Source organism: Haemaphysalis longicornis, unplaced genomic scaffold (genome assembly GCF_048455015.1).
Source record: "Haemaphysalis longicornis isolate Haplotype H1 unplaced genomic scaffold, Haemaphysalis longicornis Haplotype H1 scaffold_19, whole genome shotgun sequence".
NCBI classification, from domain to species: domain Eukaryota; kingdom Metazoa; phylum Arthropoda; class Arachnida; order Ixodida; family Ixodidae; genus Haemaphysalis; species Haemaphysalis longicornis.
This window is the reverse complement of record NW_027526288.1, coordinates 7,106,885-7,119,675: the sequence shown is the minus strand read 5'-3', so window position 1 is coordinate 7,119,675 and position 12,791 is coordinate 7,106,885. Positions and strand designations below refer to the sequence as shown.

The 12,791-nt window shown below is 47.4% G+C and overlaps 1 protein-coding gene across 1 annotated transcript in view; it reads left to right on the top strand.

The window, feature by feature from the left end:
• The window catches only part of LOC144166818 (uncharacterized), a 63,258-nt gene that overhangs the window by 27,562 nt on the left and 22,905 nt on the right, over positions 1 to 12,791 (top strand). The window contains exons 5-7 of the mRNA XM_077696308.1: positions 851 to 1,004; positions 1,346 to 1,452; positions 8,465 to 8,612. Coding sequence (XP_077552434.1) covers positions 851 to 1,004; positions 1,346 to 1,452; positions 8,465 to 8,612 — 409 coding nt within the window. The remainder of the gene's footprint in view (positions 1 to 850; positions 1,005 to 1,345; positions 1,453 to 8,464; positions 8,613 to 12,791) is intronic.

The following is a 12,791-nucleotide window of genomic DNA, read 5'->3' as shown; positions in this document are numbered from 1 at the left end:
GTAGCACCGGCCTCGGAGAGAACGCGCCACGATATCTGATAGCTCGCTGCAACGTGATCATCGCTCCGGCTAGTCTCAGTGCCTATCTGAACACCGTCACCTGGAACGCTACCATTCTTCCCTGCCAATAAACACCTCTTCAATATATATATATATATATATATATATATATATATATATATATATATATATATATATATATATATATATATATATATATATATACTTGATTCTAAGCCCCCCCCCCTTTTTCCACGCTCGCGATGACCAAATTATGGGGGGGGGTGCTTAGATTCGAAAACAATTAACTTACTCCCCCCCCTCCCCCCTTTCTTCCACTCTGTTTCACGGCCTTATCTTGACAAAACGGACGCAAGGGGCAATGTTTTATTTCGCGAATATTCAAAAGAAAAATAGTATACTTTCAGTGAACCCACCACTTGCATCTGATACTGTTTCACCCTCACTACCATTCTAGTTTGTCGTGCCGCTTGGGAAGCAGCTTTGAGTATACACCAGCAGGTCTTTCTTTGTTTTGTTGAAGTGGTTTGTAATTGAAAACTTCATAAATTATTTGCCCACGAACTTCACTAGGGCCCACTTCTGCGCGTCTGAAATCCACCTTGTAATGGCTGCTTAAAAAAGAGGGTGCTTATATTCGCACGCAAAATTTCTTCCAAGATTTATTTCCGAAACTACGGAAGGGTGTGTAGAATAGGGCGGGGGGTGCTTAGAACCGCAAAAACACGGTATATGGGTGTATGTGTTCTGTATCTGTGTGTGTGCGCGCGCTACCGTGATATAGTACTCGCGCGGCTTTGCTAACAATTTTCATCCCCCACAACTGCAGGGACGAGACGTTACACACGTCTTTAACATCCCAGTTTATCCAGGACAACTTCCGGGCTCTGTGGAGAGAAAAAGTGTACCACTTCGGCATGCTGAATCTTCACGACTCACATGCGAACTCGGACAATATAAAGCGTTGCCTCGCAAGCCTTATGGTAAGAGGCAATAAAGCGGCGCCTTAGACACATATCTGCGACAATTAAGTGCTGTAGCGTTCGCAAAAGGCGAACTAAAATTATTATTCCAGCCCGTGATTCGCCTCATCTTGCAGCGCTCCCCCTTCACCTTGTTCAGTCAACGGCCTTGCGTCTTTCCAATTTTGTCGGAAATAACTCCACGCAGCCCATTATGGCTACCAGCGCTAAATTATTCTTCTTTACCGTCATCCCAACTGCTGTTTGGTTTAAGCTCTTAGCCGTCTGTATCAGGCGTGTTCTGGCGCTGGCTTTCCAGGTATACATGTCATGGACGACTGACACTGTGTATTTATTTGCAGGTCATCTACAAGGCCACCAGAAAATATTTCCGCAACCGCCGTACAATTTACACTGTACTTGGCATGACACCCGAATTCCCCCTGCACAGCCATATCACCGATGCTTTGTAAGTATACGTTCCTCCTCTCCAGCATCAATGACGTCATTTCCGCCCACTGCGTATCAGCATGAGCTGCATCCGCATCCTCATTCTGCCTGCAAGCTTGCACAACGGAGAGGGAACTGAATGGGAGTTTAAGGCGCCGAAGCTGCAGCGGGGTGTGAGGCACTCCATAGTGAAGTGCTCCCTAATAGTTTTGCACAACTGGAGTTTCATTTATGGCACCGCAATCTGAGCCCCACGTCGTTGTCGTTTGCCTCCTTCGCGATAAACGTGTTTATTCAGCGTACAATACCCCCTCGTTATAAACCAAGTCTCCTTATTCGAAATCTTGATTCGTGAGTTTGATGATGATGATGATTTTATTGTTTAGCGCGCCGACGCAACGCAGGCGATGAGGCGCGCCGTAGTGGAGGGCTCCGGATTAATTTTGACCACCTGGGGATCTTTAACGTGCGCCGAAATCTCGTACACACGGGCGTTTTTGCTTTTCGCCTCCATCAGAAAAGCGGCCGCCGCGGCCAGGAATCGAACCCGCGACCTCGTGCTCAGCAGCGCAACGCCTTAGCCACTGAGCCACCGCGGCGGGTTAAAATCTTGATTCGTTGGAGGTGGTTTAGGATGGCTACTGCTACGCGTACAGAACAAATTATCTTCCTTTTTAACAAAATACTGCTTATAATGAAGTCAGTTTTTTCTCAAGGATTTAGTTATAACGGGACTTGTTGTAACTTGAATCAACCTAAAAGATATGGCAGCGGGTGTCGGGATTGTCTGGTTTTGCGGAGGTTCTTGGAATTACCATGTCTTTGTCAGCATTTTCTACCTTTCAAAAAATTGTGGTTCTTTCACGGGGTGACTTGGGTGCGCATGCTGGTGTTTGAGCCCAGGTGAACAGGGAGTGTCCTAGTGTACAAATTACATTGCGATAACGATGGCGATGAAAGTGGCAATCGGCTAGATCACTTCCCGAATGGGGCGGCTTCGAATCACGTTTCAAGCAATGTGATAAGAAGCACTGTTTTACACTAGCCATGCATGTGTTGTGAAGCACGATATTGCCTATAACAGCCCGTGCATACTGCATCAGAAGTAGGAGGGGTAGTATAATAGGATAAACTTATAGACGTGGGTTCTTTGAAACCAATTAGGAAAAGCTTATAATAAAATAATAGGTCTTATTAAAAGAACCGCTATATTTGAACATTTAAAGCGGCTATGCAGGCAAAAAACAAGTTTGTTTTATTCTATTTGAAAGATTTCGTGTTTTATGTGCCCTGCAGCGCTTGTCCGGCAGCAAACGATGCCGTATACACTAAGAAATTAACCAGGTTAGGTTAAAATTATGATTCTCCCGCTAAATCGTGCGTTTCGTGACGTCTGTCATGAAGTCACAGGGGCGGGTATTCAAACGAACTTCCAGTGCGTCATTATGCTCTGCAGCCTTGCTAACCGTCAGCTCCCTTAAATGGCGCTACCATACGGAGCCACGGACCGTTGTCCGCGGTTACTGTATTTTAAATGCAGAGCATTTCAGTAACTCACGATGTCACCCGCGTTGACGTCCGTAGTCGTAGTCCGCACCTCTCCCCCTACACTATATAAAAAAATGCTATCCGGTGCCTGGTTTCGATCCCTCGACCCTGCGGGCGGAACGCAATGTACATGGTGCTCTACCCACTGCGCCACAAAGCCGACACAGAATGGGAGGCTACGAACGCGCCTTATATTCTTGACTCATTCAAACTACGTCAAGAAGCTGCTGATACAACGCATTCACTACTACCAACTTCCCAAACACTAAACGTTAACGCAATACACCCAACCCCTATGCGACGCATTTACTCGAGTCCCCCTCGCGGGGAGATGGGCCCAATTTTTTGGCCGTATTTGCACCTGGCTTGTTTTTCTTAGGGCAGAAAGCCATCGTTTCGTGATACACGCGGTATGTACGACGAATGTCGCTTACGCCAATCGGCCAGTGTCACGTAAAGCAACTTCAATGCGGCGTACTGCTGTGCAGCTAAAACAAGCGTAGCGCGCCAAGTACCAACAGCAGTGCGCATTGGTACTTCTATGTTTACGTGTATTTTCGTAACTTTTATTGTTCGCCCCACCATACCACGGCTGTAAAATGAATATGCATTACATTTAGGCTCAAATAGATCCTTCGGCAAGCTTGTAACTCCTGCCTAAGTTGCGTTTGTTGGCCTCATCCAATCGCAGAGCTGGGCATATGTCATCAAAGGTTCTGTTGCGGGAAAAGAGCTGGAGGTCGCATATCCATTTGCTTTTTTCCTAGATTACACAGTTTATCTGAGCGAAGTGTGCGTTAAAAGTAGTGTCAGTACGATTCTAACGTGGCAATCTTTCGAATGAACTAAACTTTTGTTTTGTCTGCATCGCCCCTTTAAGGAAGAAATTTATTTTGTAGTTTTGATGTCTGCTTATGCTCATTCCAGGGTATTCTTATATGTTGACATGCATTTATATAAACACTCTCATGACCCTTAGCACTGCGAAGTGGCGGCAGTAGCTTGGAAAATTCTCCAGTAAAGCATGTTGTTGGGCTTGTTGGTTCATCATACTTATACCTAAAATTGCGCATACGGACGGGACAAGGGAAAGTAGAGGCAGGACGAGCGCAGACTCAAAACTAGTTTATTGGAAAACTGAACCTGCTAATATAACCACACCAGCACATGCGCACGCATGTCACCATCCATATCACATGATATAACAGTTTAAAAGTTCATACTCATTTCCATACAAAGATACGAATGGTTCACTCATACACTGTTCACCCTGCTTTCGAATGAAGAAGGCCTCGATAAATTTCCTTGCCACCTGTTGTCGGCTTTTAAATGCAGAGCATTTCAGTAACTCACGATGTCACCCGCGTTGACGTCCGTAGTCGTAGTCCGCATCGCTCCCCGTCGGTCTGTCATTGGATTGGATTCGATTGGATTGGCTTGGCTTGGATTGGTTTGGATTTGGATTGGATAGGATTAAAGTGGATTGTGTTGCGTCATAGCCGCGGCAGGGGGTTCACGGCACGTTTCACGTTTCACCATCTTCCTGCCTCTCGCGTGCTGTTTTAAATGCAGAGCATTTCAGTAACTCACGATGTCACCCGCGTTGACGTCCGTAGGCGTCCGTAGTCGTAGTCCCCACCCCTCCCCCTACACTATATAAAAAAATACTATCCGGCGCCTGGTTTCGATCCCTCGACCCTGCGGGCGGAACGCAATGTACATGGTGCTCTACCCACTGCGCCACAAAGCCGACACATAATGGGAGGCTACGAACGCGCCTTATATCCTTGACTCATTCAAATTACTGCTGACGAGCGCTCTCTCGCCAGCAGTTGCCACAAGTGCAACAACCTTAACGTAACGCAAACTACTTAACGTCGTGCGCCCCCGGAAATGCTCTGCATTTGATCGTGCCCCTCGCGAGGGGGATGTTCCAAGCTCTCGCCTGCGCATATACATTTTTATAAGTAACTTCGTCTGAGTCAACACCGGCTCGCATGGCTTGGTTTCACAAGCTACGCAGTGGTGCGGAAGATGGGAGCCAGTTTTGTTACGCATATCCAGCTGGTGTTAAACGGTCGTTTAGACAGCGGCCCGTTTGATCGATGTACACTCGCCCGCGTGGGAGCGGGATCATGTACGGTGCTCACGAATTGAAACGCGACACTGCGAGCGCGTGGCCTGCGGTACATGCAGCGCCGCCCGTGGACGCCCGTGGGAGCTAGATGCTGCATTGTGGTATACCACGAGGATGAGAGCGTTTTAACCGTAGGCTTGCTGCTTCCGGTTGCCAATAAGCGGGGATGTGGTTCCCCGCAACGATAGCGGTGCGCTGCGAGCCTGGAGCACAGGAGCGCGTTTATGCGCCGGTGGTAGGCGCCCGGCGGTCCGCGCCGCCAATTTCGCGTCATCGTCTGCTCGCGCGCTCTTCTTACGCGTGCCCTTCCGATGCGACACAGATAAAACAATTATACCGTGTAAGCAACTACATTGTATTAAAAAGGTGAAATAGGGCACTAAACACGGCAGTTTACATTACTTGAGCGACCAAATTCCAATTCGTATCTTTAAGTTTGCGATGACGTTTTGGTTTGCACGCGCACAGGGCACGACCAGTGACGTGAATCATTCCCCGTGGCGGGAGATACGGTTAATGCTTAGCTAAAAGCCTTTCTGCCGCTGACGCTCCGGTTGTGCTAAGCGGGCCGTCGGGAGCACAGTGGAGCGTCAAAAACGGTTAGCTAAAACTCTCTAATGTGCATGAAGGCACGGTCACGCTTATCTGAATAAAACGAGCGTCTGCACGAAGGAACAGCCAACTTTATCCGATGATATAAACTAAAAAAAGAGGAGAGCCGACGAAGTACTAATGCACCGCACCACACGCGAACGTGCCTACAAATGGGTCTTTACTCTATTTTTAGTTTACATAATGGCATAAAGTTTGCTGTTACATCGTACAGAAGTTTCTTTTGTTAAGATGAGCGTGACTGTGCATTACACGAACATTACTGTGCCGCAATGGAAGGGCACGCATAACAAGAGCGCGCGCACATGATGTCGCGAAATTGGATGCGCACAGTCGGGCTACTAACTCAGTTACAACTCAAGAACGGCACCACCTCATGTAGTGTATCACTCCGCCTAAGCGCCGGACCCGTGACGTCAGTGCGCGCGCGTTTTGAAAGGGGTTTGCTATGAATGCGTGATATCGTCTGCCTTGTCTCACGCAGTTTGTTTGTCGACACTGGAGTCGTTTATAAGCATATTAAGTCCAAAAAATCACGGGAACGGCTCACGCCATCTTCAAAATATTCCCAGTAACGCCTTACTTGCGCTGCGCCGAGAAACATCCGGCTACGGTGACAAGGCACAGCGGCAACTTCCGGTGCCGTTCTTAAGTTGTCACTGAGTATACCGTCGGCGCACAAACGCGTTCCAGCGCTCCAGGCTCGCAGTGCCCCGCTGTCGCTGCGGCCAACCACAGTCTCGCCCATTCGCAACCGGAAGCAGTAAGCCTACGGTCAACCCGCTATCATCCTCGTGGTATACCACAATGCAACACCTAGCTCCCACGGGCGTCCACGGGCGGCGCTGCATGTACCGCAGGCCACGCGCTCGCAGTGTCGCGTTTTAATCCGTGAACGCTGTACAGTGATCCCGCTCAGATGTGGGAGGGTGTACATCGGTCAAACGGGCCGCTGTCTAAACGACCGTTTAACACCAGCTGGATATGCGTAACAAAACGGGCTCCCACCTTCCGCACCACCGCGTGGCTTGTGAAAGCAAGCCACCCCTCTCCCCTAGACCCAGTTTGCAAATAAAGTGTTTCTCCTCCTCCTCCTCCTCCATGCGAGCCGGTTTTGCTCATACGAAGGTGCTGAGAAAAAGCCGAGAACAGGTGGCAAGGGAATTTATCGAGGCCGTCTTCATTGGAAAGCATGGTGAACAGTGTGTGAGTGAACCATCTATATCTTTGTATGGAAATGAGTATGAATTTTAAATCGTTATATCATGTGATAAGGGTGGTGACATGTGTGCGCATGTGCTGGTGTGGGATTAGCAGGTTCAGTTTTTCAATAAACTAGTTGTGAGCCTGCACCCGTCCTGTATCTTCGTCTCTTTGTCCCGTCCGTATGCGCAGTTTTAAGTTGGAAAATTTGGACGCGTAACAGACGGGCGCTGTTCTTTCATATGTGGATATTAGCTCTAACCTTTTCAGTTAAACGGCTTTCCGGGCTATCATATATTTATAAGTGCGAACACAATCTTATTCTAATGATTACATTTCAGACGACGAATAGGATAGGTTTAAGAAGGTTACAAAAATGGTTATGGGCGGATTAGACTACATAAAATCCTCCGTGAGAGTCCTTTAGCCCGCATATCAATACGCGGTCTTCGAAAACGCCCAACGAAACAAGACCCGCTGTTTTGCACAGCTCCCATGCGACTTTGCCCTAATAAAGTAGTTCGTTTTTTGGGATGATTTACCAGTTTCCTTTCTAAGTATCTTGCTCCAGCAGCCGCTGGTGACTCAAAGATTACCGTGATTGCTGTGTCATTCAGTTCGTTTATGCTATCTCTCAACCTCTCCAGTCAAGGTCATTGGACGCTAAATGAACACCTTCCCTATAAAAGGTTATTGAACAGCAGAGTAGAATCAGGAGTGTAGAGTAGAACATGGTGCATTGATACAGTAGTATTACGGAGCAGTTATCCATAGTGAAGAGCACGGACTTCATGGTTTGTCTACGCATGAAAGTTGTCATACATTCGTTATGCATATAGAGTGAGTACCCCGAGGAAGATTCGCGTGTAACCCGTTCTTTGCCTTACTACAGGGGGCGGATCAGTGTTTGTGAGCATTCCTCGCGTACAAATCACCGGTCTTCATATCGTTTGTTCCCCCGAATGTCGTGTAAAAAAGTAATCGCCATGCATGTTTTTTTTTGCGTTTAAGAGGGGCATGGCGGCAAATAACAACTGTTGAATTTGAGAGAACTAGCCTTTGGTAGCTCACTCAGCTCAACTCTACTAACGATACACGCTTTTGTAACAGAAAGAAACGCTAAGAACATAATTTTTTTTTTTCAAATTTCTTTCCACATTGACGTAATAAGGCGAGGAGGGACGAAGTATCTGCCGGGATAAAAAAACACGTTTATAAGTGTGTTAACTGAACGTTGGCCTTCAAGTGATGCGATTAGACGAAACTAGAAGCCTCTACAATCGCCCAAATGTTTTTCTAGGCTGTGGATTAAATCAATGGGTGCCAATCACGCAAACAGGGTTCTGTGACGTCGTCGAAAAATTGCGAGAAACTGGCGAATATTTGTTTGAAGCTTGCGATAATATTGGTGTCATTGTTGTGCACGGGGAGAAGGCAGTATTTTAGCGAACCAAACGTATTTTATTTTCGAGACCTCATTAATGTGCTTGCTAGATCCGAATGCTTCCTGTGTCTGTTTTGCGTTACGCAGGCGCCAAACCCCTCCGTCGCTCGTCATCTTCCTGACCCACGTCTCGTTCGAGGACCGGCGCCACGACAACTGCCGCATGTTACCAGCGTCCGTGCTCAAGTTCCCGGACAACCTTCCTCGCTCAAGCCTTGGATACGGAGTTTCAATTGTAGGGGTTTTTATAATTATTTGCTGCATGTTTGGACACGTGAAACGTTCGCACTGATGTTCGGCAATTTTTACTCGGAGGCGTGAACGCGCTCCAACGAAGGCGCCTAGAGATCAGCCGACGAAGGGCCAATAGGTGACCGGTAAAAAGCGCAAAGGCTCATGGGTAGGTCGTCTGCTCCAGCCACTTCCGGTTCAAGATCTCGCCTGGCCTCCCGTACGCCGGAGGCTTTCACGCGCGTGTGTGCGTGTTGTTTATTTGTCACAGGGTGCTTACCTTTCAGAGGAGTCCCTAGTAGGATTCATCGTTGCTATTCATTGAATGTGCGATGCATGAGCGTTTTTTTCTTCGGTGGAAACAGATAAACAACGAGCAAACGCACGCATGAAAGCCGCCGGCCTACGGGAGGCGTGGTGAGCTCTCGAACCGGAAGTGGCTGAACTCCGCGGGTGCAGACAATGTACCCATGAGCTTTTGCGCTTTTTACCGGTCGCCTATTGGCTTAAGGTGTTCGGGGCTAAATACATGTGCTGATAATGACGCCTTTCAGCTCGCGTTTATTTGCTGCCCGAGACTGGTCCGGCACATGTCCTGCAGGTTCCTTAAAGGAGCCATGAAGAGAAAATACAACTTCGTGTAAGTTAAAAGAACTAGGATTCAGTATCTCACTCAGCTCCATTACAGCCACAAAAGATGTTTTTTTAACAAAAAGAAAACCACAAGTATTTAAAAACTTTCAAATTTTGCGCCCCAGTGACGTGTTATGAGCAAGAGTGACGTCATACGGGCCAGCAATAAAACATAATTTTCAGTGCGTTAACTGCACGTTAGCATTCAAGTGATGTGGTCAAATGGAACTAGAGGCCCCATTACAGACGTCCAGTCATGTGTCGTCGCGACAGGTCAGTTAGGCGGCCGCCAAATGCACAAACAAGGTTCCGTGACGTCATAGAAAAGTTGCGGGAAATCGGCTAGGGGGTCGCGACTGCTTCACACGTTTTCTTTAATATCTCCGCTATTTGTTCGAAGATTGCGATGATATTGGTATCATTGTTATCGGGACTACGCAGTCCCGATAACCCAACTTGTATAAACCCAACTTGTATTTTGTCTTCATGGCTCCTTTAAGGCTGCGGAGCTGGGTTTCAGCGGGGGAGGAGGGTGGGACGGCTGCACAAAGTTGTCGTTCTGTGAACATATGTGTGACGCCCTCCATGGGAGCTCCCGTTGGGCAGCAGAGCACCTGTGAAGGCGGTTTATGTTCGTACTCCGGTTGGTAAATTTTCCTCGCAAAAAATAAAATTCGCGTAATGGTTGCACGGGCTTAAAAGCAGGTGAAAGTATGCGACCGAGTTTTCAAGCAGGTGGAACACGGAACGACATTGGAAGACAGAGACAGGGAATGCGTTTAATGGTAAAGGCGAGCTTGGCGTACCCATTTTATTTTAGCTTGCTATGCCACACGAGAAACAAAACGAAATCTATGCATTAAAAAAACGTGAGGTCATGCCCACAAATTTTCAAACGCATCGTCAGAATTTGGCGGTGAAGTTTGTTACAACATTCGTCCAAGCGGGTGCTCTCCAAATACAGTACTAGAAGAGATTTGCTAGTCCGCACCTCTTGGCGTGGTTTCAACCACGCACCCAAAGATGCCTCCAGTTAAAGGCCTACGTAGTGCGGTATACACAAAGAAAATTGAATAGCCTGCCTTTTAACTGTGATTTTTGAGCATATGCAGATGACGTGCTCAATATCTTATCTTACGTCTCATTTGAAAAAAAAGTGGTGAAGAGCCCTGCTCGATTTTGAGTACGAAATGCCGTGTGTATGTCACGTTCAGACGCAGTCCAAGTTGTACAGCGTCCTTACACTTGCTGGGCCCAAAAGGCATCTTGAAGCTGTATTTGGGGTTAGATCCAGAGGCGCATATCAGCATCAGTCCAGATGCGCAGCTGCGTTCTGCAGGCAACCCAGTGTGCGAGGGTTGCCGCATCCTTTCTTGTAAAAGGAATTGGTATACTCGGTTACAACTCAAGAACGGCACCACCTCATGTAGTGTATCACTCCGCCAAAGTGCCGGACCTGTGACGTCAGTGCGCGCATGTTTTGAAAGGGATGTGCTATGAATGCGTGATATCGTCTGCCTTGTCTCACGCAGTTTGTTTGTCGTCACTGGAGTCGTTTAAAAGCATATTATAAGCTCAACAAATCACGGGAAGGGCTCACGCCATGTTCAAAATATTCCCAGTAACGCCCTACTTGCGCCGCGCGGAGAGACATCCGGCTACGGTGATAAGGCACAGCGGCAACTTCCGGTGCCGTTCTTAAGTTGTCACCGAGTATAGCAGTGGAACAGAGCGGCTGTGGGCCGATCGATGGGACTACATTATCAGCTGCAACACTACGGGCGACTCCGTAGCGAGAAGAAAGCCATCGAAGTTTCGCCCTCTGCCGCTTTTGTGTAGCTTGGAGGTGCAGGAAATGTATTCCTGTCACCTGTTCTTTCACCAGTGATGCTAAGTGAACGAGTTCGGAGCGGCAATCGGAGCAAAAGCCTATGTATTGGGTGATTGCTTTAGGGTAGAATTAAAAGCATTCCGCAGCACAGCGAGCTTGGTAGCCATCGTTAATGTCTTGTGATGAGTCGGTAGCTAGTGAATGTCCTCGCTGCCCCGTTACAACACGCACGTGCGCGCGACAGAGGCCTAGTGCTTGCAGACCAGGAGGCGGCACTTTATATCATGGCTTCCACAGTAGGCGTGGTCCTCGGAACGCAAAGACAGATTGGCAGTGTATTCGCTTGCGGCCCCTTTAGCCCTCTAAAGTTCCCTTTGGAGAGTGGAGGCATTGTTGGGAGGAGGCCTTCACAGACGGCGTCTATAGCTTTAAAGTCGACAGGTCACCCATCACCTATCGGCAGGTGAGGTTTTTGCACGCCCCTTTCCGCCCTTCTTCGAATCGCCAGAAAATTCTCATATACGGCGTCAGCCACAGTGTATTTCTTTGGCAGTTTCCCTGCTTTACTCCACAACCTCCGGAAGCCATAAACAAGTACAGGAAGATGTCATCAGCCAAATTAAAGGTACTTCCAAGAAGCATCACCGGACCCAAACCACCCTTACAGAGGAGAAGTAAACCACGAGTTAGACAAAGAAATTACTTAATCGGAAGATGAGCCTTGCACAAACTGCGTGCACAGTAAGCACCAGGACCAGACAAAATCACTAACGAAATCCTCATAAACCTAGAGGACACTTCAATAACAACCCTCGCAGCACTTTTTAATGGTACTGTACCACAGAAACACTACACAATGAATGCAAACACGCAAATGTCACGTCTATACCGAAACTAGGAAAATCCCTCAAAATCGAGAGACTGAAACCAATATCACTAACGTCATTCCTGGGCAAGCTACTAGAGCACATAATATGTGCGAAATTGACACAGCACTTATGCAGACTCGAAATCGTACCACTACCCATCATAAGTTTTCAAGCGGGGCTCTTCGCACAAGATATACTACTGCAACTTAAAGAAAAAATATTCACCCCAGCAAATCACTTTGACACAACAGCTATGCTATCTAGACCTCCACAAAGCGTTTAACGTCAAACACTCAGCTAATCTAAAGGACTTACAAGAAACAAATCCCAGAGAAAGAACTTAGATACATCCAAAACTTCTCACCTTGCAGGTCAGAATTACTCATGCTTCTGCTCAAAAGAAACAAAGAGAACACACCTCCACAGATTTCACTCCACATTCAACAACATCAGATACACATAGTTAAAACATTCAGAATACTAGGATTGCACATACGAGCGAATCTCTTAAAACACAATACGTGCCGAGAATTTTCCAACATATGTATACCAAACAATATGCCTCATGAAAAGAATCACCAATCAAAAAGCACGACTTAAGGATGGCTACCGAATTCGCCAGATTCAAGCATATGTGTAGTCAGCCGAATTACATACTCCATCCCCTACCTCCATCTAAGCACCTGTGTAGGAGATGTCAAGTCAGACACCGTAACACTACCAGCTAAGGTTATTCCACAAGGCGTCGTGCTGTCCCAACTCCTCTTCAACTTAGCAATACTGAACACCCCAAGAAAATAAAACAAAATGCCCACATTAAAATACACACTATACGCTGGTGATATCACGC